The 26,075-nt window shown below is 41.2% G+C and overlaps 1 protein-coding gene across 5 annotated transcripts in view; it reads right to left on the reverse strand.

Moving 5' to 3' along the window:
• Nucleotides 1-4,259: 4,259 nt before the first annotated feature.
• The window catches only part of RASGEF1B (RasGEF domain family member 1B), a 523,636-nt gene continuing 501,820 nt past the window's right edge, over nt 4,260-26,075 (reverse strand). For all 5 annotated transcript variants that reach the window (XM_036337557.1, XM_036337553.1, XM_036337562.1 and 2 more), the window contains 9 exons: nt 25,729-25,803; nt 24,287-24,382; nt 24,068-24,170; nt 22,013-22,092; nt 20,908-21,003; nt 15,861-15,956; nt 15,278-15,401; nt 13,835-13,907; nt 4,260-10,037 (listed from right to left, as the gene is read on the reverse strand). In XM_036337557.1, the coding sequence (XP_036193450.1) occupies nt 10,013-10,037; nt 13,835-13,907; nt 15,278-15,401; nt 15,861-15,956; nt 20,908-21,003; nt 22,013-22,092; nt 24,068-24,170; nt 24,287-24,382; nt 25,729-25,803 (768 nt within the window). In that variant the 3' untranslated portion in view covers nt 4,260-10,012. The remainder of the gene's footprint in view (nt 10,038-13,834; nt 13,908-15,277; nt 15,402-15,860; nt 15,957-20,907; nt 21,004-22,012; nt 22,093-24,067; nt 24,171-24,286; nt 24,383-25,728; nt 25,804-26,075) is intronic.

The raw sequence follows: 26,075 nt of genomic DNA on the forward strand, positions 1-26,075 counted from the left end.
TATGTTAATGGGGTTAGTACACTTAGAATAAAAAAAAAAAAAGAAAGGGTCGTTCGACCCCCAAAGGGGTCGCGGCCCACAGGTTGAGAATCGCTGCTCTAAGTGATCATCAGGATCATCACCTCCCCCCAAGCCACCCCCATGCCAATTCATCCTCTACTGAGCGGCCAGTGTGATCTTGCTAGAACGCACCCTGTCTTGGCACCTCACCATCAGTGGCTCCATAGACCCGTAGCATACAGTGCTATTTTTCAGCACAGAGCCCAATTCTTTTCCCTATCAGGATGCTGACTACCTCTCAAGCCTCAGCTTAAACCCTAACTCAGCCATAAGAAACACGAGTGAGGGCTGGGTGGATTTCAGGCCCCAGCCACCTTCCTTGCCCCGGGCAGGATAAGATGACACATCCACGTATGGCTGCCTGGCCCTGTACCCACACGCAAAGGAGTTCCCCAGGCAAACATTCAAAACATCTCAGGTTTCCATCTACAAGGAAAAGCTCTCTGATCTCCCAAGCTGATTAGCTAAGAATAGAGGATTTAATGGGAGCACCAAGGAGAGACCTACTGCCAACACCTGTTGCTCCATGAGGGTGATTTCCTCAGAAGGCGAGCTCCTTCATGTGGGTGCTGGGTCTTATTCACATCTCAGGAGCGTGGCATCCTGCATGGTGTGCAGCTATGTAGGTCTCAGTAAATCTCCTTCTTCCTTCTCCTTCTCCTTCTCCTTCTCCTTCTCCTTCTCCTTCTCCTTCTCCTTCTCCTTCTCCTTCTCCTTCTCCTTCTTCTCCTTCTCCTTCTCCTTCTCCTTCTCCTTCTCCTTCTCCTTCTCCTTCTCCTTCTCCTTCTCCTCCTCCCCTCCTCCTCCTCCTCCTCCTCCTCCTCCTCCTCCTCCTCCTCCTCCTCCTCCTCCTCCTCCTTTTTCCTTCTCCTTCTCCTTGACAATTAAAGAATTGGTGAATTCAAAAGTCCTGGAATGGCTTCAAACACCACCAATAACCGAAGGGTATGAACCTGGGCAGAGTCCCAGGCAGACTGGCCTGTTTTGGAGGGAATCTGCTTGGCGCAAGGGAACAACCCTAGATTGTGGCTCTCATCCCAGGCCAGTCACCAACCAGTTTGATGGCTAAATGAATCAATCACTTGGTTATACCTTTAAAGTTCTTATATTTTATGGCTTTACAAGGTCTCCTTCACCACATGTCTTCTCTTGCTGCCTAAATTTTTAAATTTCACTATATTCTATGCCCTAGAAAGCTAGCATGAAATAATTCTCAGTCAGTCACATAATAGCACAAATTAATGAACAAATTATAACCTTTGACTTGCTAGCTAAGGTCAAGAGACCCTGAAGAAACGGATGTTTTGATTTGGAGAGAGAAGTGAGGGTACAGCACACGGTGAGGCAGTGGGATGGGAGCTGGGAACTTACCCCTGTCCTGGGAACAGTGCTGTCTGTTACTGGCAGAGCTGCGTTTCTGCTCTTCATCCCCCAATCTTCTGCAGGTGTGGGTGGGGCAGGTGACCACCCAACTCCTGGGGCTCAAACCTGCTCCAAGCAAGGATAATTGATAGAACTCTTCATTAAGGCAAAAAAAGAGAAGCACTCTAGACACAATGGCACCTGGGAATTGTGCGGAAAGAGATAGCCGATCTTAGCAGTAACAGAACTATCTTCCTTCATTCTTTCCATCGCTGCTAGAACCAATAGGTTAATGAAGGAGAAAGTGTCTAGGAATTAAAGGCACAACAGCCTACACCTGGATGAGGGCAGCGTAAAATTCCCTTCAGGGCTGTTCCGTCTTGACAGAGTATGGGCTGAAAAAATAACTCAAGAAAGAAAGACTAAAAACAGTTCGCACCATATTCTGAACTCTCTGAACACAGGAAATTCTATTAGTAAAAGTTTTTAGTAATAGCCCTGTAGCCTCACCTCCTCTCTGTTTTGTTCCTGGTCATCACAGCAAGGCTGCATTTATCTCTAAGCCAAGAGAATACCTGAAAGAAAAGAAAGCATGCCCTAACCGGTTTGGCTCAGTGGATAGAGCATCGGCCTGCGGACGGAAAGGTCCCAGGTTCGATTCCGGTCAAGGGCATGTACCTTGTTTGCAGGCACATCCCCAGTAGAAGGTGTGCAGGAGGCAGCTGATCGATGTTTCTAATTCTCCCTCTCTCTTCCTCTCTGTAAAAAATCAATAAAATATATTTTTTTAAAAAAAGAAAGGAAAGCATTTTACAATTCTTGAGTCTTTTGGGGGGCACCTAAGAACCCTTTGGGTTATCCTTATTTTTTGTCTCATTCTGAACTGGCTGGCAGAGTGAGCACTCCAGCCAGCTCCTCAATGCCCTGCACCACGGCCTTGTTTGTTTTGATAGGTAGAGAGGGGCTGGTGAAGCCTACTTTCCAGAGTTTTATACAATTTATTTATATGGAGTTAGTTCAGTAAGTTACTGTCACCGAAAAGAATTCTCCTCGTTTTCTAGTTGTATTCACTTACCTCACTTACCTACTAACTATTTGTAATTTCCCAAGAGAAGGTATTTCCTAGCTTTACTGTGGTCTTATTAGATTCAAAATGAGTTTGAGTATTTCAGAAGCTCTGACACTGCTAATGTCACACCTCTTCTGAAACTCTCCTGTTTGGCAGAAGCTTTGTTTACACACCCCTCTACATTTTTCTTCTCTTCTGAGTTCCTTGGTCTTTTCCTTCCTTTCGATCTTCTCTCTTTTGCAGAGATCTTCCTGGATCAGGGAGCATATGGGTCGCTCCCCGGGATAGAGCATGCACTTTCAAGGCTTCCTCTAACAGGTGTGTCAAATAAAGTAGCTGACCACTGTCTGGGTAGCCTTCAGAGGAGGTCTTTGCTCCGGTTCAAGGGATGAAAATTGATAAAAGGCAGATAGGGATTCTAATCATCACTTGTCTGAGTCTTGGTCTTTGAAGCCAAATATTGACTCCTTTATCAATGAGTAGGTATGAACTGGCACTTTATATGTGATTTTATCTATGTAAAAGATAAAATCTTTTATCTGCGCACCAAAGTTATCTTTGTAGTCTTTGGAAACTATGCTTTCTTAATCTAGCCCCTTTGAAATCGTGAACAACTGGCCTTACACAAGAGGTGTTTTCTGGGTTTTGTCTGGGTAGAAATTATTGGTTGCTATAAAGAACTCTACCACATGATCTCACTCATATGTGGAATCTAATGAAAAAAATAAACTGATGAACAAAATAGATACAGAGACACAGAAGCATGGAACAGACGGATGAATATCAGACGGAAGGTGGGGTGGGGGTGAGGGTTGGAAAGAGATCAACCAAAAAACTTATATGCATATATGTATAACCTATGAGCACACAGACAATAGTGTGGTGAAGGCCTGAGGGTGTGAGGGCAGGTGTGTGGTGGAGGGGTCAATGGGGGATGTCTGTAATACTTTCAACAATAAGATAAATTAAACCATAAAAATGAAATCATTGGCCCTAGAATCACTGCAAAATGACAAATATCCAACTGCATTTTATGCTTTACAGGAACATGTTCACTTGCACGACCTCACTGGATTGTCACAATATCTGTGGAAACTAAGCTTCACTGTCTCCCATTTTACCAAAGAGAGAACTGAACTCCAGAGACATACTAGTAAATGACTCACCAATGTCCACAAATTGAGACTAGCCTAGTGATATTGCTTTTCCACTACATTTCTTTTATTCCACAAATACACTATTTGCTCCTTTGTAGATCATTTTGTCTGTTTAATATAAAGTTGCATGTAAAAATAGATTTTTAACTCTATAGAAATTCTGAGACAAAAGATGTTGCTAAAAGAACCTAGGTGCCATCTCTGTTTTTAATACTGTATATATTTGCTTTTCAGTTGATGTTGCTTTTCTCTGTGTATGATTACTCTGATTGAATACTTCCATTTGGTGGTTCTAGATTAAAATCTTACTGACTCTATAATGAGGAAAATATTGAAAGGAGCTGGAGGATTATCATCCAGTCAGATTCTTGACCCATCCATTCCAAGGTGATCCATCTCTAGGCTGTCAAATCAATCTTTACTGGTTTTTATTTGTGCTGTTGAACCAGGTCATCTGCAGTATTCCACGCCAGAGATCAATGAAAGTCACTGTTTCCTTCTCAAGATCAGCTTTAAGGAGCAAAAAAGTGGTTGGACTACTTTTATAGCCAAGAAATAATTTGTCTGCCAGAAATGCAATTCAGAGTTGAGCTATATGATTTCCAGCTATATTTTTTTCAAAACTTTCTTTTAATCCCTAAAACATCTTATAAATAACAACATAAATAACAACATAAACAAAATGAAATTGACAGTAACGTTTACCTGCTCCTTGGCAAAGGAAAAAGCAATGTGCATTGGCCTGACCATTGATAGGCATGAGTTCAGGGTCCGTTCAAAATGAAACAAATGAAGCCAGCCGGTGTAGCTTAGTGGGTTGAGTGTTGTCCCATGCACCAGGAGGTAACCAGTTCAATTCCCTGCCAGGGCACATGCTCAGTTTTCGTGCTCAATCCCCAGTAGGGGGCATGCAGGAGGCAGGTGATTGATGTTTCTCTCATCAATGTTTCTATTTCTCTCTCCCCCTCCCTCCCCCTCTCTGAAATCAATAAAAATCATATTTTAAATGAACAAACAAAAGAAGAACTCTATCCTGTTAGGTGGCATGGGGTGCAACTGGAGGGGTGAGTTATGAGCCTTCATCATTCCTTTATCTCCTATCTAGTAGCAATTAGGCTCTTACCCCTTCCCTCTTCAAACACCATGAAACTAAACACAAAAGAGCCAGGCAGGAAGAAGAACAGGTTGGGAGCACAAATGCAGGATGCTGTATTTACTTGCTAATTCACCTTCCAGTCCAGCAAACTGAGAAAGTGCTTTCCCAAACCACAGACACTTAGACGGGCATTCCACATCACTTAGTCCAGACCCATTACTTATGGATGAGGACACAGGTGAAAAAGGTGGGGATGTGGCCCCAAAGCCTCAGAAATCTGGGGGGAGTGAGGTCTAGCCCTTAGTTCTCATTCCACATCTAGTAATCTCATAGGGTGTATTTTAGACTTATCCCATGACCGTAAACAATATTGGTCTCAGTTTTTTTAAAAAAAATGATGGATTTTTATATTATCTTAGAAGATAGATTTCTTGTCATGATTATCAGTACTAATAAACATGTAACAAAAAGCACCAATACATACTAATAATTATTGGGAGTGTAACCAACCTAATTAATAACAATATAAAACCAGAGACTTAGCTTTCCTTTGCTGATCTGTGGGGATAGTGCCAACCATAAAAATGGATCAGAATCACTTAAATTTATACTAATTTCCAAAATCCAGACATATTTGGAGAACATTTGATATTTATTCAATCTAAATAAACCAAAACCCTGTGTATCTCCAATAACCAGGCTGATAACAGACAGGCTCATGGATTCAATATATACTTAGTGAGCACTCATTCACTCCCCTCATGGCTCACTTGCACTTAGGAGGACTCATAATTGCATTGTGAAAAAGTTAACACTGCCCACGGGCCCCCACACTGCGAGGTCTCAACCAAATTGACAACACATTCTGCTGAACTTACTTTCCCACGATGATTCACCCAGAGAAAGATGATTTCACTGTAACTTGCATTTTCTCCAGGCAGCGTGGGTGGGAGGAGGGAAAGAAAGCAAATTTTGTTTCACAGTAGAAAAGCCATTGGTTTGGCACCCTTCAAGGAATACCTACTGAATTCTCTTGTTTATTCTGAGAAATATCAGCCCCTTCTTCCTCTTTAGTTCCCGACATTATGATCTCTACAAATCATTTTTTTAGAAGTCCTAAAATGTTGGCTTATGTGCACATTGAACTTTAAGTCTGTTAACAATATTCTACGACAGCTGCCTCATACTGTTCAACACTCACACACATTGGGATGTTTCCTCTCTTATTAGATGGACGCTTGGAGAAAGGAAGCAGGGTTCCAGGTTGGCAAAATGGGATTTAAGTTTGTGGAAGGCTGCCAGCACTCAAAAAGGAATTGGCTATCTGGGAATTTCCTCATTGCATTAATTAAAAAAAAAAAAAAGCATCCTTTAAAAGGAGTGGATTCTTATCACAGAATTAAGGCAGTGGTCTTCCGTGCATGGAGCCAGCCTTATGTGCTAGTTTTCAATGACGGTCCTTAATCTATAAGGTTTGGATACATAAGCCACAAACCCCAACTTCTCTTTTGCAGCATTGAACAGTCATGTGATCTTGATTTCATGAAGCAGGGACTTGAGGCAATTATCTGATCATTTGTAGTCAGCAAACAAGACTTTGGCTTGAATCATCGAGAAAGTAGCCCCCTTAGAAAAGTGCTCATTTACTATTAAACCTCAAAAAGCCCAAGTTTGACAGAAGTCCTGCCTTTTAAAATGCCTTAAGGTAAGGTTAATAGCATTGCCATCAGAATATATTCAAGATTTATACATTTGGTTAGTAGTTTCCAGATCCCTAACCACATTTATCTTCCCTAGAAACCCAATCTAGGAATCTCTTTGAACCCTTAGCTCCAAAAGAAAGTTAGCCTCACCCTGCTTTCTATTCCAGTGTTTCTTCTCCATCAGAATAGTAAGATGTTGGGAATCGATGTAGGCACTGTCTTTTGCTGAGAGAGGCCATGGGATAAACAAAATGCACCCAAGCAGAAGGTAGAGAATGTCAACAATCTACAGTTCAGCATTCCTACAGAGTTCAGCAACTCAGCTTCTGATGGGAGCTGTGCTTTCTTGGGATTCTAAGCACAGAGGCATATGGACAGCAGTTTAAGATGTAAACGTGAGCTAGGAGTACAGAGAAGTGAGGAGATGGACAGGGGTGCCAGTGCCAGGCCAGGTGAGAGGCAAAGCTGAAAACCTTCAAAGACCCAGGCAAGACCACCCATTTCTGATGACTGTCTTTGTTCTTTGTTCGATGAAAGGCCACCCCTGGGGAACCCGTGTCCTGAAAAACAAGGGGCACTTCAAAGAGTGAAAACTGTACTCTCACTGCTCTACTGAACCCAGCATGTTCTGAGGCTCCCTCGGGCCTCAGCTCAAAGCCTGCTGCTTAGCAAAGCCTGGCGTGCCGGGACAGGACACATCCTGAATGGGAGTCTCCGACTGACACCGCCTGCTGCCGCTCATGCCGTGTTTACTCAGGCTTCCAGCCAGCTACACGAATTATAAATGCACCAGTTACCCGCTGGGAGTCCAAATCCACACGTAGCACTAAGAGGAGGAGAGTAATTGATTTCCACAGACAAGTTAATGCATGGTCTAAATTTCTGGCTTATTCGGACATTAAAACAAGAGCTGGTGTGGCTCAGTTGTTGAGCATCGACCTATGAACCAGGAAGTCCAGGTTCAATTCATGATCAGGGCACATACCCGAGTTGTGGGCTTTATGTGTAACCGTGGGGGCATGTGGGAGGTGGCTGATCAATTATTCTCTCTCATCATTGATGTTTCTCTCTCTCTCCCTCCTTTTCCCTTCCTCTCTGAAATCAATAAAAAATATATTTAAAACAAAACAAAAAAACCACAAGAGGCTATGTGTGAGAATGGGAATTCTGTGAAACTCATTGATTAAATGGCCTCAGAATCACGTTTTAGGCCTAATAGTACTTTAGGAAAATTTTTTCAGTAGCCACATTTATATATCTAATGTTATAATAGAGAGCTGATGGCATTTTTGCAAACTCATTGTAATGCTCCAAAGAACCACTTAGATCAGGAGTCAGCAAACTTTCTTTAAAGTGTCAGAGAGCAAATATTTGAGGCTTTGAGGACTGGCCATCCAGTCTCTGTTGCAACTACAAGGCTCTGTAGCCAAAAGCAGCCACAAGAAAAATGCATAAACAAATGAGTGTGGCGGTGTTCCAATAAAACTTTATTTATGGACACTGAAATTTGAGTTCCATGTAATTTTCATGTATTATGCAGTATTATTTCTCTTTTTTTTCCCAACCACTGTTACCTTGTGGGCTGTAGGAACGGGGCAGATTTGGCCAGTAGCCCACTGCTTGCTGACTCCTGACGTAGATGGTTGCAAGTTAAACATCACTGCTGTCATGACAACAACTACAGGGCCACAAAGTTCAGGGACAAGCAATGCAGCGGGAAAGGAGGCAGCTTTTGGGGGTGTCTTGCTACTCTAAGCTGATTCCAGGACCGGCAGCATCAGCACCCCCGGGGCCCCACTCCAGAAGATTCACAGGTTATCTGCAAGTTTGAAGGTTATGCTGAGGTTTGGGAAGGCTTGGTGGTGGGTGGAAAGCTTGGCTCTGGAATTAGAAGGCTTAGTTTAAGTCACTGGGCTTCTCATTAGCTTTGTGGCCTTGAACAAATCACTATTATTAATATGGCTGTTTCCGCACCTAAGAAGTGGGGATGATGATCTATGCTAAACACGTAGTGCTCGCGCCTCAGCTCAAAGTAAGGATTATTAAATGCTAACTATGATTCATTTTCATCAATTCAGTGTCCACATACAAACCCCCAAAGGCCACTTCCTAAGGACACACACACTTCTAGATGGTCATTTGAGCTGCACTTCTGCAATGACAGCCCACCCCCACCCAACCACCCACCCATAGAAGAAAAGACGCCACCAGTCCAGCTGCAGAGTATGAACTATATTGATGATGCTAAAGGGAGAACTTGGAGACATGGCAGGTCTGCTGGGATGGCGTGCAGCACACACACATGCTGTTTTCTGAAACCACGTCATTAAGATTTTCAAATACATCTCTGTTTTGAGCACGATGTTTTGTTTTGTTCATTAGCACGGTTTACTACCCTACAGCTTCCCCTAGAGTAAATAAGTACAATGCCTTTTTGCAGAGCAACTACAGACTTACTGAGATGTTTAACAAGGTGAACGATTTTCACAGTTAGGTTGACCTTTGAGTTAACAGCAAGATGTTTTTCATTTGCTTTGTGCACGGCTGTAGTGGGGGCGGGGGTGGCATGGGGGTGGTAACCTTTCCAACTTATTCTTTGTTCACATGTTTAGTCACCGACAGCCTCCAAAAGGCAATGAAAAATAACTGTCTGTTAAAAAAAAAAAAAATTAAGTTGTAATTAGGCCTGGGTTTTTCCAAGACCCTTAAAGTCAGATAATTTAAATATACAAGAGAAAAAAAAAATATGAGTCATGGAAAACTAAGTAACAAAAAAACTACTGAAAAATACATCTGTGCAACACAGTGGTCAGCTGTAAACAGCTCAGAGGGGTAAAGGAAACAAAAACGCTTTCTAGAACATGAAGCAATCCAATGACAAACTCTGCTTTTTCTTTTTCCTAGTGGCTATTTTCCTACCACAGTGTTGAGCTTCATTATTATATTAAATAACTTATGTGGGTAAAAAGGAGTTTGCTAACCAGCAGCCAACTCAAAACTTTGTGGGAAGAGGGAGGAGAGGAATTCACAACACAGCACACACTAAGGGAAACGAAGTCCACAGCCAGCTTTCAACCAGTCTTCCTCTCCTGGCCATTCACCGAGCTGAAGTTTGCGATCGAATGGGAGGGATTTTTCCTCTCCCTCCTCCATTTAAGTTAACAAAGAAACATGGGCTTCCTACGAGCCAGCGCTCAGCTGGACAAGTCCCATTAGCAGCAAATGTTCAACCAATAATAAAAACACACACAAAAGAAAGCTCCATCCAGGTGCAGAGCTGTGAGTCACATGGAAATTCCAGGAGATGAGTCATGTGCAGAGCTGGGATCTTCAGAGGATTCTTTCTCGAGTGTCTTCAGTGCACATTTCAGTCTCACAAGATCCGAGTCAGTCTGTCAGCTGTGGGGAACGAGTTCCCCGTCTGCTCTCCAGAGTCTGTTCTTCAAGGTCCCTTACAAATCAAGGCTTGCGGGGACTTCCTGACTGTTCGCAGTCCCAGGTGCCCAACAACCAAGGCCAGCCCCTCAATGACGGCGTGACGCAGCGGCAGCCAGCATCCCGTTTGTTAAACTCTGCCTAGAAGGCTCGACCTGAGGAATAAAGAAGACAATATAAGAACAAATGTGTCAGGGTTATTTGAAACAGGATTAAAACGCCTTGCCTAACACTAGTTGCATTTTTCCTGTGTTTTAAGTTTGTTGTTTTTTGTTGGTTTTTTTTTACATATTTTTAAAAAGGAAGAAAAAATATTATGTTGTCCTATTTTTTGGGGAGAACTGCTAGTCACTTAAAATAAATATATATTCATGGATATGGCAAAAACTTTGTTTATAGATAAGTCTATCTCTTCAGTGGCTTTATATTAAAACAACAATAAAACTCAGCCAGGTTGGCTCACTGGTTGAGTGTTGACCTATGAACCAGGAAGTCATGGTTCGATTCCCAGTCAGGGCACATGCCCGGATTGTGGGCTCGATCCCCAGTGTGGGGTGTGCAGGAGACAGCCAATCAATGATTCTCTCTCATCATTGATGTTTCTATCTCTCTTTCCCTCTCCCTTCCTCTCTGAAATCAATAAAAATATATTAACAACAACAACAAAAAGTCATTAATGATAAAAAGCTTTTAGATATGTACTGGTCTTATCACCAATGGGTTAATTTAGGAAACATAAACATCCTCACATTCCATGCCCACCAGGCTTCTAAATGGCAAGTGACAAGAAATGTGTTTGCCCTCAGAGGTGTGTTTGTCACTGTCACTGCTAAACTTAAGTATCTGAGTGAATGGCTCTCAGGCCAGCAGGAAAGGTGTCTATTTAAAAATATCTTACTGCCTTCAAAGCCAACGTAAATACAAGCTTTCAGGTGAGTAATTAGTCTTAGTATCCACTTAACATATGTGGCTTTGCAAAAGATCACAACCTACTTTCTTTTCTTTATCCTCTCTGTGGGTGCTGTGCCTGGCCCACACCTGCAGGGACCGGATCTCAGTCCTCAACCCCGCAGGCGGGGGTGTCCAGCCTGAGGGAAGACCCTGCGCTGCCCTTATGGGGCTCACTGAGTAGGAAAAAGAAGGACATGCACTGCAAAACAGCACGGGGTCGACAGGAGAGGAAGACAGTCTTAGAATGCATGAGGTTAGGAGAGAGCTGGGCCAGGGAGTGGGAGGCCGTACAGCGGGGCATTAAAATTGGACAGGATGGGGGAAGAGGCAGAGTTCATGCCTTAAACCCAGACACAAAGAAGAGTTTGTTCTTCAAGGTTCCTTACAAACCATTTTAATATGAAAACTAGTCTTTTATACCAATAATACATCTCTACTGGGTTTATATACGTATTCCCCTCATATGCCATTCAATCTATTTGTGCCACTTCTTCCAGAAGCATTATTACTGAGCACTTCTGAGTTGGGTACAATGGTGGATGAATTTGCGCCAGTACAGTGCAACCTCTCATTCACTTCACATTTCCAAATTCTCTACTAAATTTTAGGGTCACATTTCAATGAATCAAGTGTTAACTGTTGTTCTGTACTGTGTGTACAGTACATACAAATATGGGAAGAAATTACATCATTCAATATTTAGCTTTCACTATCAACCGTTTTACTAACAAAACTTACTGCCTTCAAAGCCAATATAAGTACAAGTTTTCAGGTAGAGTACTTAGTCTTAGCATCCACTTAACATATGTGACTTTGCAAATTATCACAATGAACTATACTCAATAGGAATATGGCATAAAATAATAACAATCCAAGAGAATAACAACTAGGCAAGTATGTGGCACCTCTGGATTATTTCAGTATGTCTGGACTTCATAGGTAATGCAGATAACATTTATATATAGTGAACTCAGTTACATAACAATTTTTTAAAAATCTATAAGAAAAGTAACAATAGTTAAGTTGTACTCAGGGGTGGTACCAACATAATGTTTTTAAAAACAGAAAGGAGGATTAAAAAAAGAAATATGGAAGGCAAATTTTATCTAAAAAGGATAATTTAAAAAAGGAATTCCCAAATCTTTTATCCACCAAGATGCATACTCCGAAGCTCATGTTTTACACATGAATGATATTTAAGAGTGTAGGTCATATTTAATACCAGCATAAAGAAATAAATGATTGTCAGTAAATGTGCCATTAACAGGCACAAAACTTCATAAAAGTAGAACCAGGCATCAGCCCAGCAAGCTGTACATTCCCATGATTCCAGGTGTTGGCCCTACTGTCTTCATGTCTGTGTCTGGGGATAAAAGCATCTCCAGTCCTCTACCTTCACCCCAATTTGTGCTACGTATAATAAGTTCAGTGCCAATGTACCTCAGCCTCCTCAGTGAGAAGTACAAGGAAGGCCTAAATTGTCCACTGAAACAAACAAAATTGCACAAAACCAAATACATCTTAGATATTTGCCCTGGTTCATGAAACCTAGTCCAACATCATTTAATGAAGGCTCGCAAATGACTATAGGAAGAAGAGAGAATGTGCTTGTCAATCCTAGTATAAAAAGGTACACATTCCCAGAGTGTCTTAGAAGAAAAACAAATATTGAAATTTTGATTATATTATTTCTAGAGACTCGGTGCATGAATGTGTGCACCAGTGGGGTCCCTCAGCCTGGCCTGTGGGGTTGGGGCAAAACCCGCTCTTTGACATCCCCTGAGGGGTCCCGGATTGTGAGAGGGTGCAGGCCAGGCCGAGGGACCCTGCCGGTGCATGATCGGAGCTGGGGAGGGACGCAGGAGGTTGGCCATCCAGGGAGGGACTGCGGGAGGACTCCAGGGTGTGTCCGGCCCATCTTACTCAGTCCGGATAGGCCGGACCCCAGCAGCAAGCTAACCTACCAGTTGGAGCGTCTGCCCCCTGGTGGTCAGTGCACATCATAGGGAGTGGTTGAGCGGCCTTAGCATATCATTAGCATATTACACTTTGGTTGAATGGGCAACCAGACACCTAGCATATTAGGCTTTTATTATATAGGATATCCTGGGATGCTATTGCCTATTTTTTTTATTGTTGTTAATCCTTACCCGAGGATATTTTTTCATTGATTTTTAGGGAGAGTGGAAAAGAGAGGGAAAGACAGAGAGAGAAATATCAATGTGAGAGAAACACATCGATTGGTTGCCTCCTGAATGAGCCTTGATCAGTGCCCGGCCCGGGGAGGAGCTTGCAACCAAGGTACATGCTCTTGACCAGAATCGAACCCGGGACCTTTGGTACACAGGCTGATACTCTATCTGCTGAGCCAAACCAGCTAGGGTGCTATTGCCTATTAAAGTATCTCAAATGGTTAAAATATAAATTTACCTATCCTAGTTTTGTTTAAAACTACATTTATTTGAAAATACTAATTGATTAAGACAATTTTTAAACTTGAAAAGATGCTGGGTTATGTTTAAAATTCCAACTTTCTCTCTCTCAAACCAAAGTGGGGACCAAGATCCAGTCGGTATATGACCCACTCAAATTTACTGAACCAACTGGCACTTAGGTCTCTTTTATCTCAGGTCTAATTAAATAGTGTAAGAACTATTCAGAAATATAGTCTGAACTTCTTATCTTTCAGACGAAGACAATGAGTCACTGTTCTTTTACTACACCAAGGAGTAATTTCAGTTCCTCATTCCATAAAATAATGGGAGATAGAAAAAAAAACAGACACCATGCATATCTGCCAATATAAAAAAAAAAAGAAAGACCATAAGACTGAATGATGGCAATGAGGATTTTAAGCCACAAAAATTCAGTTAATAAGAGGCAAGACACACAGGACGTGGAACACACACATAGGGACTTCCTGCAGAAAGCATGTGGCTTTCTTCAGGGAAGGCAACATCTCCTTTAAATGTGTGCAGCAATAAGAAGCAATGAGACCCACCTTAAAGACTTCCATCTGTCTTTCTCTATATGATTTTCAGGTCCTTCACTCTCATAGGAAGCCAAGTACAGAGCTACAATCAACCAAAAGTAAGAACGCATTAACACTGGATCTTTCTCCTGATAGATTATCCACCACCACCCATCCCCTGTTCAACCTGAGCCAAACGCTCTAGCAAACACATTCCTCAGCACACCAGCTGTGACTAAGAATGGTCATAGTTTTATTAAGAACACATAACATCACTTTGCCTCGGATTGACCATCTCAACAAAAACTGAAGGGCCTCTGGGCCAAAGTGGAACTTAACTATGAGACAATTTATGAGGCCAAACAATAGGTTTACAAATACAAGCCATGGAGCTATCATACACTCACATTTATGTTCTTTACAAAGGGGATGGAAGGAGGATCTACTCCTGGTAGCCTTCATCTTTTTAAAATAACACTTAGGTCAGTGGTTCTCAACCTTCTGGCCCTTTAAATACAGTTCCTCATGTTGTGACCCAACCATAAAATTATTTTCGTTGCTACTTCATAACTGTAATGTTGCTACTGTTATGAATCGTCATGTAAATATCTGATATGCAGGATGGTCTTAGGCAACCCCTGTGAAAGGGTCGTTCGACCGCCAAAGGGGTCGTGACCCACAGCTTGAGAACCGCTGACTTGGGTAATAAGCCTGATTTTCAAGGCTAATTTTCTATCCTCCTAATATACTTTTATTATTTATTTTTAAATCGAAAAGCATTTTCAACCAAAGATTTAAAAGCTTGTTATCAATCTTATGTAGAGGTTTAAAATGATCAAGTCCCCTCAAGAGTGATAATATTCATTCAAAATGTTCTTCAGGCATTATCATGAACACTATGCATCTACCATAGGATAGTATCAGTAAATAGATGCTATTGATTTCTGTAATATTAGGATCGAAAAAAATCAATAGAATAAATCCACAAGTCTTTTATAACCCTTAGCTCTCCTTTGGCCAATTTTTTTCTGTATATCATCAATCACTTTATATCTGCCTCAAATTCCCTAAAGATTATCTACTACTTTTTCAAACAGCAGGGGGTAGCAATGAACTATTTGTTTGTTTACTCAAATTAACTTGAATATCAATATATCACAAAACATCTTTCTCCAATGAAGCAAGCCCAAACAAGGGGGGAAAAATCCTTTGAAAACTCTTTATTGATGCCCAAACCTCTGCGGATCTCATATTAGAATGTTTAAACCCAGAAACATACTCTTTATGGGTGAATATTAAGTGAGTGTGTGGAAAATATGTTAGGGATAAGTACTATGGTTGTCTGTGCTTTTAAAGACTGAGTAGATCAGAAGACAGGCCTCATTCTATATGAAGGACCAGCATTTATACACTAATTTCCCAACAACAGGGTCTGGGGCCATGGATGGCAGCTCAGCTGAATGGCCTACTCACAGTCTTCACTGAAGACTGGTGCTGTGAGCAGATACTGCAAGATCTTCCGGTCCCTCTCAAACGGACATTCCACTTGTTTCCACGTCATGAATTCACTCACTTGTTTGGCCAGTTCCCAAAATTTCTAGAAAAGAATCAAAGAATTTAAAAGCAGTCATCACAAAGTATAAGCTTCGAAGAGCCAATTCCATTTAATGTTTTTCTCTGGCTTCTAATTTTCTGGACTACATCATTTTCTTAATTTAATAAAAATTAGGTCTAGGTATCTGCTAGGTATTCAGGGATGGGGAACCTTCCTTTTTGCCAAGGGTCATCTGGATATGTATAACATCATTCCTGGGCCATATAAAATTATCAACTTAAAAATCAGCCTGCTATATATGGTCAAACATTTAATTAACTCACCCCTAATGCCTTGGTAGGGCCAGACCAAATGATTTTTCGGGTCTTATAAGGCCTGAGGGCTGAATGTTACCCACCCCTGGTACAGGTAACCATTCATTCAATGTTTAGAACTTCAGAATCAGCTTCGGTTGCCTGGCCTGAGGTGCAATGCTCTCTCTGCTCAGATTTGTACACTTACCTCAAAGTTGACGTGGCCATTTGGAAGGCGGTTGGCACAGCCCTCATTGAGAAAGTAAATATCTTTGATTAAAAGACTGAAGAATGGTATCACAATCTAAAGAAAACAAAAGAGATTCTGGTTTGTTTTGGGCAAATAAAACTTTTTGCCTCTCATCAAATAATACAAGAAATTAATGAACAACATTAACTCTGGGTTAAATAAAAGGCCAGGGTGAATTACGATACAGTGTTTTGTCTACCTCCCTTACATAATTTTGCTGAAGACACAAATGCTCTTAATAACCAAACCACAGTAAAGACGAGTAGCATTGGAAAGTGGATGGCTTCGTTATTCCCCCAGTTTTCCTATTTTTCTCAATGCAAGAGCATATAAAAACATCTGACCATTCTAACTATAATCAAGAAAAAAAGATCTACAATAACTCTTGCGTTTAATTTAGCAAATTATTAATAGAATACCTGTCATTGCAGGTACCAAGCTCTCAAGAGGTATGACCTCCCTTCCTGCTAGAATCTGAACTGTTACATCATTTAGATTCTACATTTTGGATGAATTTTTTCAGATGAACACTTCATTTTACTCTAGAAGACATTGCTCAAGATGATGTAAGTGCTCAGGGTTTTTGGTATTAGTTAATACAAACTTCCTACGAGTAAACCTGGCCTTCGAATGAACAGAACAAGTTCGCACCTGCTCTCACGGGAAATCACCGAAGAACCTTGCACAGTATGTTGTGCGATGAGCCCAAGTGAAGGAGGAACATAAATGTGCACATTAAAATTAATGGTTACTTAAAAACACTGAGCCTTTTTAGTAAGGCTTGCCTGCCTCTCATCTTTAGTTTGAGGAGTAGTATTTAATTAACTAACTTAAAGTAATAATCATCTCTAAGAGTGCCCTAAATCCTATCACGGCCCTAATGAAGGAAGAACAAAGCTCAGGCACAGTAACTTCCACTTTCCCTCAAATGCCAACATGATTTTAAAGATTCTAAAATTGCAACGATGCAAATAGTGCTCCACACACAAATTGTGGGCCTATGTTGTTTACCCAAGAGCAAGTTTTTTAAGTTTCCCTAAGCTTATGATTCATGGGATACACCTATAGTAAATGAATGGGAGGTCTGCAAAACATACATTTTGGCTCAGACCCCAAAATATTAAATATCAATTTCCACTGCTAGAGAGAAATTCAGATTTTCCCCTAAAGTCATTACCCAACTTTGATTATTTTTTTCTTTCCTTGATCTCTGAAAATTCACTGTTTCAAAGTGAATCTCGGTTCTGACAGCCTCTTTGAATATACTGTTAATCATTTGCTATTGTCTGTGGTGGAAATCTCTTAAACTGAATTATTCAAGATCCTCCTCTTCTTTCAAATGTTACTGTTTCTATTAATTTTAGAATTAAACAGGCACAGTACCAATGATAAAAGCACAGCTGAACCTCGTTTCTTGGAAAGACCACTTGTGACTAGGAAGCACTGGTCTTGGGACTCTGCCAAGCATCAGTTTAAAATCTGGCTCCACAATTTACTGGCAACATGAGGCAGGGGTCTGCACACTGTGGCCCGTGGCCTGGCCCCAGCCCACCACCTGTTTGGGGATAGCTTAAGAGCCGCATGGCTTACAGTTTTAAATGGCTGGAAAAATATCAAATGAATAATATTTCATGAGCATGAAAATGATACGAAATTCCAATTACAGTAGCCATAGAGCTTTACTGGAGAACAGCCACGCTCATTCATCCACACGTCTGTGCCTGCTTTTGTGCTACTATGTCAGAGTTGAGTAGCTGCAACAGAAAAGGTACAGCCCACAAACCCTAAAATATTTATAATCTGCTCCTTAATGGAAAATGTTTACCAACCCCTGGTAAAGCCTAACATACTAAGAAAGCCTAGTGTCCTCACCTTAAAATGAAAACAGCAGCAACTACCTCCTTGAGTTGTGGTGAGGATTAAATTAAATAATACAGGTTTGACTTCACTGAAGCACTCCCAAAAAACCAATGGGCCCCATACAAAGGGACAGATACATTACTGATGCACTTAAAAGATACTAAGAATACATGATCATAAGGCAGCTGCCGGGAAATGAAGCTCTATTATAACTGAGGTGCAAAATTTACATGGTGTGACCGCTTTTGAGCAAGAACTCTATGTCTGTGCTCTATTCTGCAGTGCTGGGCTGTGAGAGCCAGGGGGTGCTGATAATTTATGTCTCATAGTGATAGTTAAACTTTTCATAAGTTCATGTCATGTGCCTCTTGTTGGGTGGCCAAGGCTATATCTTATGTAGTTTTTGCATTCATGGTGCCCGTATGATGCTCCACTACTGACTGAATCACTCTTCCAGAAAATCTATATAATAAAAGCCTAAGCGATCATTTCAGCAGAACAAGAACCACCAGTCGCTATGATGCACACTGACTACCAGGGGGCAGGCGCTCAATGCAGGAGCTGCCCCCTAGTGGTCAGTGTGCTCCCATAGGGGGAGCGTTGCTCAGCCAGAAGCCGGGTTTACAGCTGGCAAGCGCAGTAGCGGGAGCCTCTCCTGACTCTGTGGCAGCGCTGAGGAGCAGGGATCTGAGCGGTAAGGAGCAGCGAGCAGGCAGGCGGTAAGGAGCGAGGGCTCCAGGACTGCGAGAGGGTGCAGGCCGGGCTTAGGGACCACCCCCCCCTTCCCCTGCACCCCGCACGAATTTCATGCATTGGGCCTCTAGTAGAAATATAAGTAATCTTCCTCAAGATACTTCCCTGCTCTGTTCCTTAGGCCCATCTGCAAGAAAAAGTCTTCTTTAACTTCTCATTCACTCATAGATAGTTCCCTTCAGCTCTCTCTTCCCTATTTAAATCCAACATACGAAAAATCAGGCGAGTCCAAGGCCTTTGAATTTCCCTGAGCTTAGGTGAATGCACGGGTTACTAACAGGAGTGAGCAAAAGTTTGGTTTCTAGGAGGTTTTGCCAATGATGCCTTTCATGGGAGAAAGTCTCAAAAAATAATGTCTTCCAATTCCCTCTCAAAATGTGCTCAATTAAGAGATCCAGCCACTACGCCTTAAAGGCATAATCAATTCCACACCTAGAAATGAAGGCCATTGAGCATGAACAAGTTCCCAGGAACACAAGGAGAATGACCAAAGGAGTTATAACCATACAAGCGAATCAAGAATGGTTAAAAACCAGAAGACAAATGTTCCCACAGGAAAAATACAACAACAAATCGGAAGGACATTGAAGGCCCCTGTGTGGAAGACAGATTTGATTTGTTCTATAATGCGGTGTTAGATATGCCACTTTGGCCGCATAAACTCGAGATCTGAAAGAATACTAAAGATTCTAGTACTCTAATCATGTGGCCAGGAAGGTTTTAAAATGGCATGAGAGTTCACCCTCACTTCAAAAAAGAAAAAGAATCCCAAGTCTCTTGAATAAAAGATGGATTTTATCTAGAAATGCTTATATCCACAGCCTTTGAGACCAACTGTGAAAGAAACAGCGTGTGTGCTTTTTAATGGTGGTGATTTCATTTGTTTTATGAATTAGAGAATACAATTCACATGCTCACACAGAACTGGTTTAAAAAAAACAACAACAAAACTAAGCATTTATTAAATTACGTAAAAGGTAAATACTTTGGTGGAGGTGTTTTTTTCCCTAGAAAAAGATATTGGAGGCTCACAAGTACACTATTTAATGAAAATTATTCTGGCCACTGCCACAGCTCCCTGCTAAGACAACTGATTCTGTGGCTGCCTCACTGAGGTGGAGCCCACCAAGCCCTCAGACATGCAGAGGGAGCCCTGCGTCCAATATGCAGAGGCTCAGAGGCAAGTGGGAAGCTGCGGACAGCCTCCAACACATCCTCACGCTTCAGGGTGCTGGGACATTCCCATGCACGTGCCCATTTTCGAAAGCTTGGAAAACTTCTGATTAGCTCTCTTCTCAATCTAGTCACAGGAGTACGGGGATTTGGGCAGGTAAAATTGAAAAGCTGGTGAACTCCATGGGGCTAATTTAGAGAAGTGAATTCTGCTTCATCCTTCCTCTGACCTGATTTGTTTATTTAAAGAAAAGTTAATGCATTTATAAAACCTCTCAAACATGATCAGAACTGCTATTTCAGATTTTGTGGAGACTCAATTTAGCCTTCTTAAAATAGGGGTTATTTTTGCGTTTGTTTTTATTTTAGATCACGGAGGCTGAAGCTTTCTGGGGGGAAGCCCTGAAGTATTTTTTACCTTTATTTTCTTCTATTAGTTGAAGATATAATTTAAGTTAAAAGACAGACAGAATCTATACAGAAAATAACTTTTGTCAAGCAACCTTCATCAGCCCTTTCCCACAAGCAGGTCTCTACTCCTCAGATAACATGATATCCAAATGTCCAACCAGCTAATCCTTCCCAGGAAAGGAAATACAACACTGAAATGTGCCAAGAAAGGACCCTCAGGGTATAGGATAGCATGCCACTGTTTAAGGGCAGGGTAGATACAGTCACAATAATTAATTTCTCAAACATCATTCTGTACTTTTTCTGCCACCCACATATCCGATGAGTAATAGCAAGCCAAATGCTACAGCCACTAACCTACTTTCTGAAAATAAATGACTTAACCATGGGAGGTAAGCCGATTCTTTTAAAAGAAAAGGTTATAGTAAGTTAGCTACCTTGTGCAGAGCTTAAACATGTATTTCCCATTCAATCAAATTACTCTCTAATACTATAAATCATCTTAACAGATGACTTAATGTATTGCTTGAAATGCAACTAAGACACATTATAAAATAATCATTTAAATAACGCAATAATAACACGGGTAATATACATTTGAAAAATTCTACACCAAGTTACCCTTTCTCCTCCCGCAGCCTGACTTTCCCTTAGCCCCCCGCCCCCCTTTCCCTATGCAGCAAGCAATACAATTTCCACAGGGTATCAACCTTCTTAGATTTGAACAGGTAAAAGCAGCTCAGCCTAACAGTTCACACATGCAATACATGGCAACTCTACCATGACTAGAATGCCTGTAAACACATACCTTCTCTCTGCTACTGTGAGCAGTTAAAGACCTTTGCGCTGCCCCACGAAGAGCCGTTCTATAATTATAGAAATTACTGGAAGGGTCCATCTGATGCTATGGGCAAGAGAGAGAAGAGTGTGAGCTATTTACGTCTCACCTGCAGAAAGTTTAGGAGATCATCCTTTTTAACTCTACACAAAAAAATCAAAAATAACTAGGGAACTCCTTAAGAATGTCATTTACCTCTCTTATACACACATAGGCATGAAACACATAAGAATACAAAGGTTTTCTTTCCTTCCTGAGGTTTGGTTTATTTATACAAGCGCTACGTCAGCTTCGATAATGTTAAACCCAGACCAAATTCTTTCCAGGTGAACTGCTGAGATTAGACTTCAAACTGATAACAGGGTCAAACACCAGCCTCAGTTTCATTTGCAGGTTAATGTGTCAGCTGATGGTTAGCCATCACACAGCGATCCAGCGCTTCAGCATGAGCTTATGCTTTGTTGTAGGTAACAAACCATTCACAAATAATTGAGGCATACTACCTTACAAGAAGGTATTTATTACACAATATGAATAAAGAAAATGTAACAAACCCAATGTTAAACCCCAAGTTGGGGGAAAAATATTTTATAAATGTCTACAAAGATAGTGCATTCAAAGCACCAATACGCCAAGGCAATAATGATATGAGTAAGTCTTACTATCCTGAGAACTATATGGGAAGGGCTTCACAGGTTAGCTAAATTTGTTGAAAGGATGGAGAATGAGTATTTCTGTGGGGATAGGGAACTCCTGCTTTGGGACACTGTGAATAAATTAAGTTAGTAGACACACACTGAAGTAGAACTCCGAACTGTTTTGGATCCAGAGTCCATCCTGGCACACAATGGAATGTGACTGACAGGTCACCATTTCTTCAGTCCTCTCTATGAAAGGTCTAGTCTACAAGCTGATTATCCCCCTCCTCCAACTCTACTTCCTTTCCTCCCCTTGGGTCTGTAAGGTGGGTTTTCCTCTGTGTAGAACTATCTGATCAGAAGGCAAGATCACACAGAGGAATTCCACTCTCCAGGTATAAAATGTCACTTAGGAGTGAAACATCAGCTACACATACCTCAAGCACATCAAACTTCGCAGTCTTCACTTTGGCCCAAGTTTTCTTTAGTCGAGACACTGGGCTCATATTCATACCAGCTTCGCATTTAAAATGGGGAGGGGGAGAGAAAGTTGAAAGAGAGATATAAGAAAAGCCATTCTAACTTATACTCTGAAAAAGTGTTCACTACTAAGTATAAGTTAAACGTTATAAGACACTGTCAAACAGTTTTTGCAAAGTATAATACCATTTTACATTCCCACCAAGAATGTCTGAGAGTTTCACGAGTTCCACTTGTTCCACATCCTCACCAATATTTGATGCAACCAATCTTTTGAACTTTAGTCATTCCAGTATGTGAAGTGGTACTTCACTGTGATTTTAATTTGTATTTCTCTGATAATGAATGATGTAGATGGAGCACCTTTTCATATACTTATTATCCACTAGTATGTCTTCTTTTGTGAAGTGTCTATTCAAATATTTTGCACTTCGTTTTTACTGGGTTATTTGACTTACTATTGATTTGTAGGGTTCTTAGATTCTAGATACAAGTTCTTTGCAACTATACATATGATAAATATTTTCTCCCATGATGTGGCTTATCTTAACATTTTCCTAATTGTATAGGAGGAAAAATAAATACTAAACATATTCCATGAATTCTTATATACTTAAAATTAAGTCATCATCTATTACCTAGACCGTGGACCTATCAGGTCACCTATTTATATATCACTAGAGGCCTGATGCACGAAATTCATACAAGAGTAGGCCTTCCTGCCCTAACTGGTTTGGCCCAGTGGATACAGCGTCGGCCTGCGGACTCAGGGGTCCCAGGTCGATTCCAGTGAAGGGCATGTACTTTGGTTGCGGGCACATACCCAGTAGGGAGTGTGCAGGAGGCAGCTAATCGATGTTTCTCTCTTGTCGATGTTTCTAACTCTGTATCCCTCTCCCTTCCTCTCTGTAAAAAATCAACAAAATATATTTTTTTAAAAAGAGTAGGCCTCCCTTCCCCTGGCTGCCAGCACCGGCTTCCTTCTGGCACCCGGGACCTGGGCTTCCCTCGCAGCCCCGGCTTCATCCGGAAGGATGTCCGGTCTAATTAGCATATTACACTTTTATTATTATAGATTCTGTTCACTATTTTCATGGAGCGAGCCAGATAAAGAGCAGAAACTTGGCCAGTATTTTTATGGAAAAGTCAAAGTGGAAATGATATGGAAAGAGAAATTGGTGAGAGGAGAGATTACTGAATTTTGATCCTAATAAATCTCTGGCTTTAAACTGACCCTGACTCTAAAGAGTCAGGTAAATATTCAAATATTTACTGAGTACCTACAATGTATATCACAGCCATATCATTTATTATATGAATTAGGACACTTTTAATGAAAAAGTCCTTGTCAATCAATGTGGCAAGACAACAGGCATCATTTAGGAAAACTAACCCCATGCCCTATGTTGACAGGATGAATGGAAAGACACATGGTCCCTGGCATTTAAATTCCCATGATAGAAAGGAGCAGCAACACCTGCATTCCAGGGTTATAAGGTCTGCACTGGTAAGCACTCAGAGATGGCATTCAGAAAATGTTCCAGTTTCTCAAGCCACTCTCTTGTCCATGCTGATGGAATCCTATACTTTAGTCTCAGAGCAAATATTTCTATAATGCTGGATACAAAAGCTGCCCACTCTTTAAACACAATTTAGAAAAATATCTCACTTATAAGCTTTTATAGGTAAATATTCAGATGAGGATAAAGTGACCAAATATATTCCATGAATTCTAGTGTACTTTTAAAAGATTATTCATACTTGTATCAATTTGGGTATTTAAAAGCATTCTGAACACTCTGAAACAATTCAGGATTAAAAAGTACAGTTTTCATTAACAAAACTGTATTATTTGCAAATTTTCAGTGGCTACATTTCACAGGACCTATAAAAATAAAGGAGGTGGGAGAGGGCAATGGAGGGGGAAAAGGGGGGCATATGTAATACTTCCAAAAATAAAGATTTATAAAGAATCAAACAAAAAGGACATGTATCTGCCCGAAAACACTCACAGATGATTGCCATTAAGGAATTGAAGTTGCCGATGTTAAAACACTCCCGAGCCACGTCAATGAAGTGCTCAATCACCCTTGCCCGGTGCTTCTTCTTCACAGGCTGTAGAGAAAAAGGCGACTGAGGAAAGCTATCCGACATGCAGGCCCAACAGACGTAAAATAACTATGGAAAAATAATGCAGAGCGCTAGGAGACCGAGAAAATTCATTTTCTCACCATGCAGATTTCCGTTGCAACCAAGTAGCTGAGGCGATTAAACCATTCCACATAAGCCTCTAAATTCCGTGTTTTCTTCCGGTCACTGTAACAACTCTAAAGGAAAGAAAAATGAGCAGATGAAGTGGAGGGGGAAAGAAGAGGCACTAATTTTTGTCATATGTGGGACTTTATTCTCAGTTTATGGATTAGGAAAGCTTTATGGGAAAAGAGAGACAGAAAAAGAGGTGGAGAAAGACTAACATTCTTGGCTATTTTTATAGACATATCAGAACCTCTTAGTATAGATAGTCCAGCGAAACCCCTAAGGTCTAGAAATATACTCTGATACATTCATTATGGTGCCCTCTCCTCCCAGGAAACCAAGTTTCTCTGGGTGGGAACTGTCCTCCAGAACACAAGTCAAAAGAAGGGTTTGGCTGCATTCTACGACCATCTTGCCTGATGCATGGGGTGTGAATATCAATTGCTCCCAACACAGCAAGGAGAAGCTGAGAGTGCCAAAGACTAGCCAATTTTTTTCTAAAAACTAGGACAAAATTTTGGAGAATCATGGGGCAAGACACTAATTATCTTTCAAAGTACATAAATAGAAGGCTACACCACCATCGTCCTTGGGAGGGTGAGTAACATAGTGTTCAAAAACTAAAGGAGTTAAGCTCATCTCAGAGTTCAAAGCCAAGCTTGTACAGATTAATTACACCCCTCTGTCCTTCCTTCCAAAAGAAACACATACCCAAAAAAGTCCATTAGCCTTCTATTGATTGCAAAACCTAATCTTCACTTCCTGTACTGCAGGAAACTATTCTAAGGCAGGAAAACAGCTGTTGCCCAGACTCCCAAAGGAGAGTGTCATTAGCTGGTGATACAGACTTTGCCTAAAAATTTGAAATGTTTCTGGAGGTCCCTGGGGAAAAAATTCCTTATGTATGTACACGGAGTGTACAGTCCATGCCCAGTGTTGTCTTCCTTCCATGTGGGCTTCACTCAGGCAACAAACCATCCATGAGGGATTCACCTCAAAGCAAGCGGCCAAGCAGTAAACACCCTTGCTCAGCAGCCTGGATGTGCATCCTGTCTTTCCTGCCCCTGTGATTGTTGAATCATGAGCAGAGTATTTTCTTTCTCACTTAATCTGCTAAAACCATTACTCTTATGTCTCCTCATTTCATCACCACAAATGCCTGCATCCACTTGCTTATTAAATTTCCCAATAAGGAGCAAGAAGAGGCTCAAAGTTGGTGATAGGGTAAGAATACTGTGATGGCACTTGGGCACTTGACTCAAGAAAACTGCAATGAATCAGACAAGGCTAATGAAATAAAACTTTCAATTTTAAAACCTAAAACAAATAATTCCAATTTCTGTCTCCTATACCCACTATCACAGGCTAAGGGATTCCATTTCTGATTTCAGGGCTGACCTCTAGGTGGGCTGATTACCTTGTCATTGTCCAAAGGATCCTTCTGCACAAATGCCTGAACAAATTCTTCTGGCCCGATGTAATTGAGCCTTTCCTGGAACACAAACCCAGCAGGTCAACAGGATTTTTAAAAATTAGAAGAAATGGACTTTCAACTGTCTATTGACTTTTGGCACTACCCCCACTTTTTATGCAGCTTGTAAAATGAGCCTTTAACCCTAAGCAGAGGCAATTTTCTGTTTGAGTCAATGCTACACTAGATAGTGAAAAGCTGAACAAGTTATGGGAAAATTAATTAGAGGGGCAAGAGGAGGAAGGTCAATAAACTCTTTGCTCTTTCAGTCTTTACTGAGTATTTACTTTAAA

Source organism: Myotis myotis, unplaced genomic scaffold (assembly GCF_014108235.1).
Source record: "Myotis myotis isolate mMyoMyo1 unplaced genomic scaffold, mMyoMyo1.p scaffold_m19_p_1, whole genome shotgun sequence".
Taxonomy (NCBI): domain Eukaryota; kingdom Metazoa; phylum Chordata; class Mammalia; order Chiroptera; family Vespertilionidae; genus Myotis; species Myotis myotis.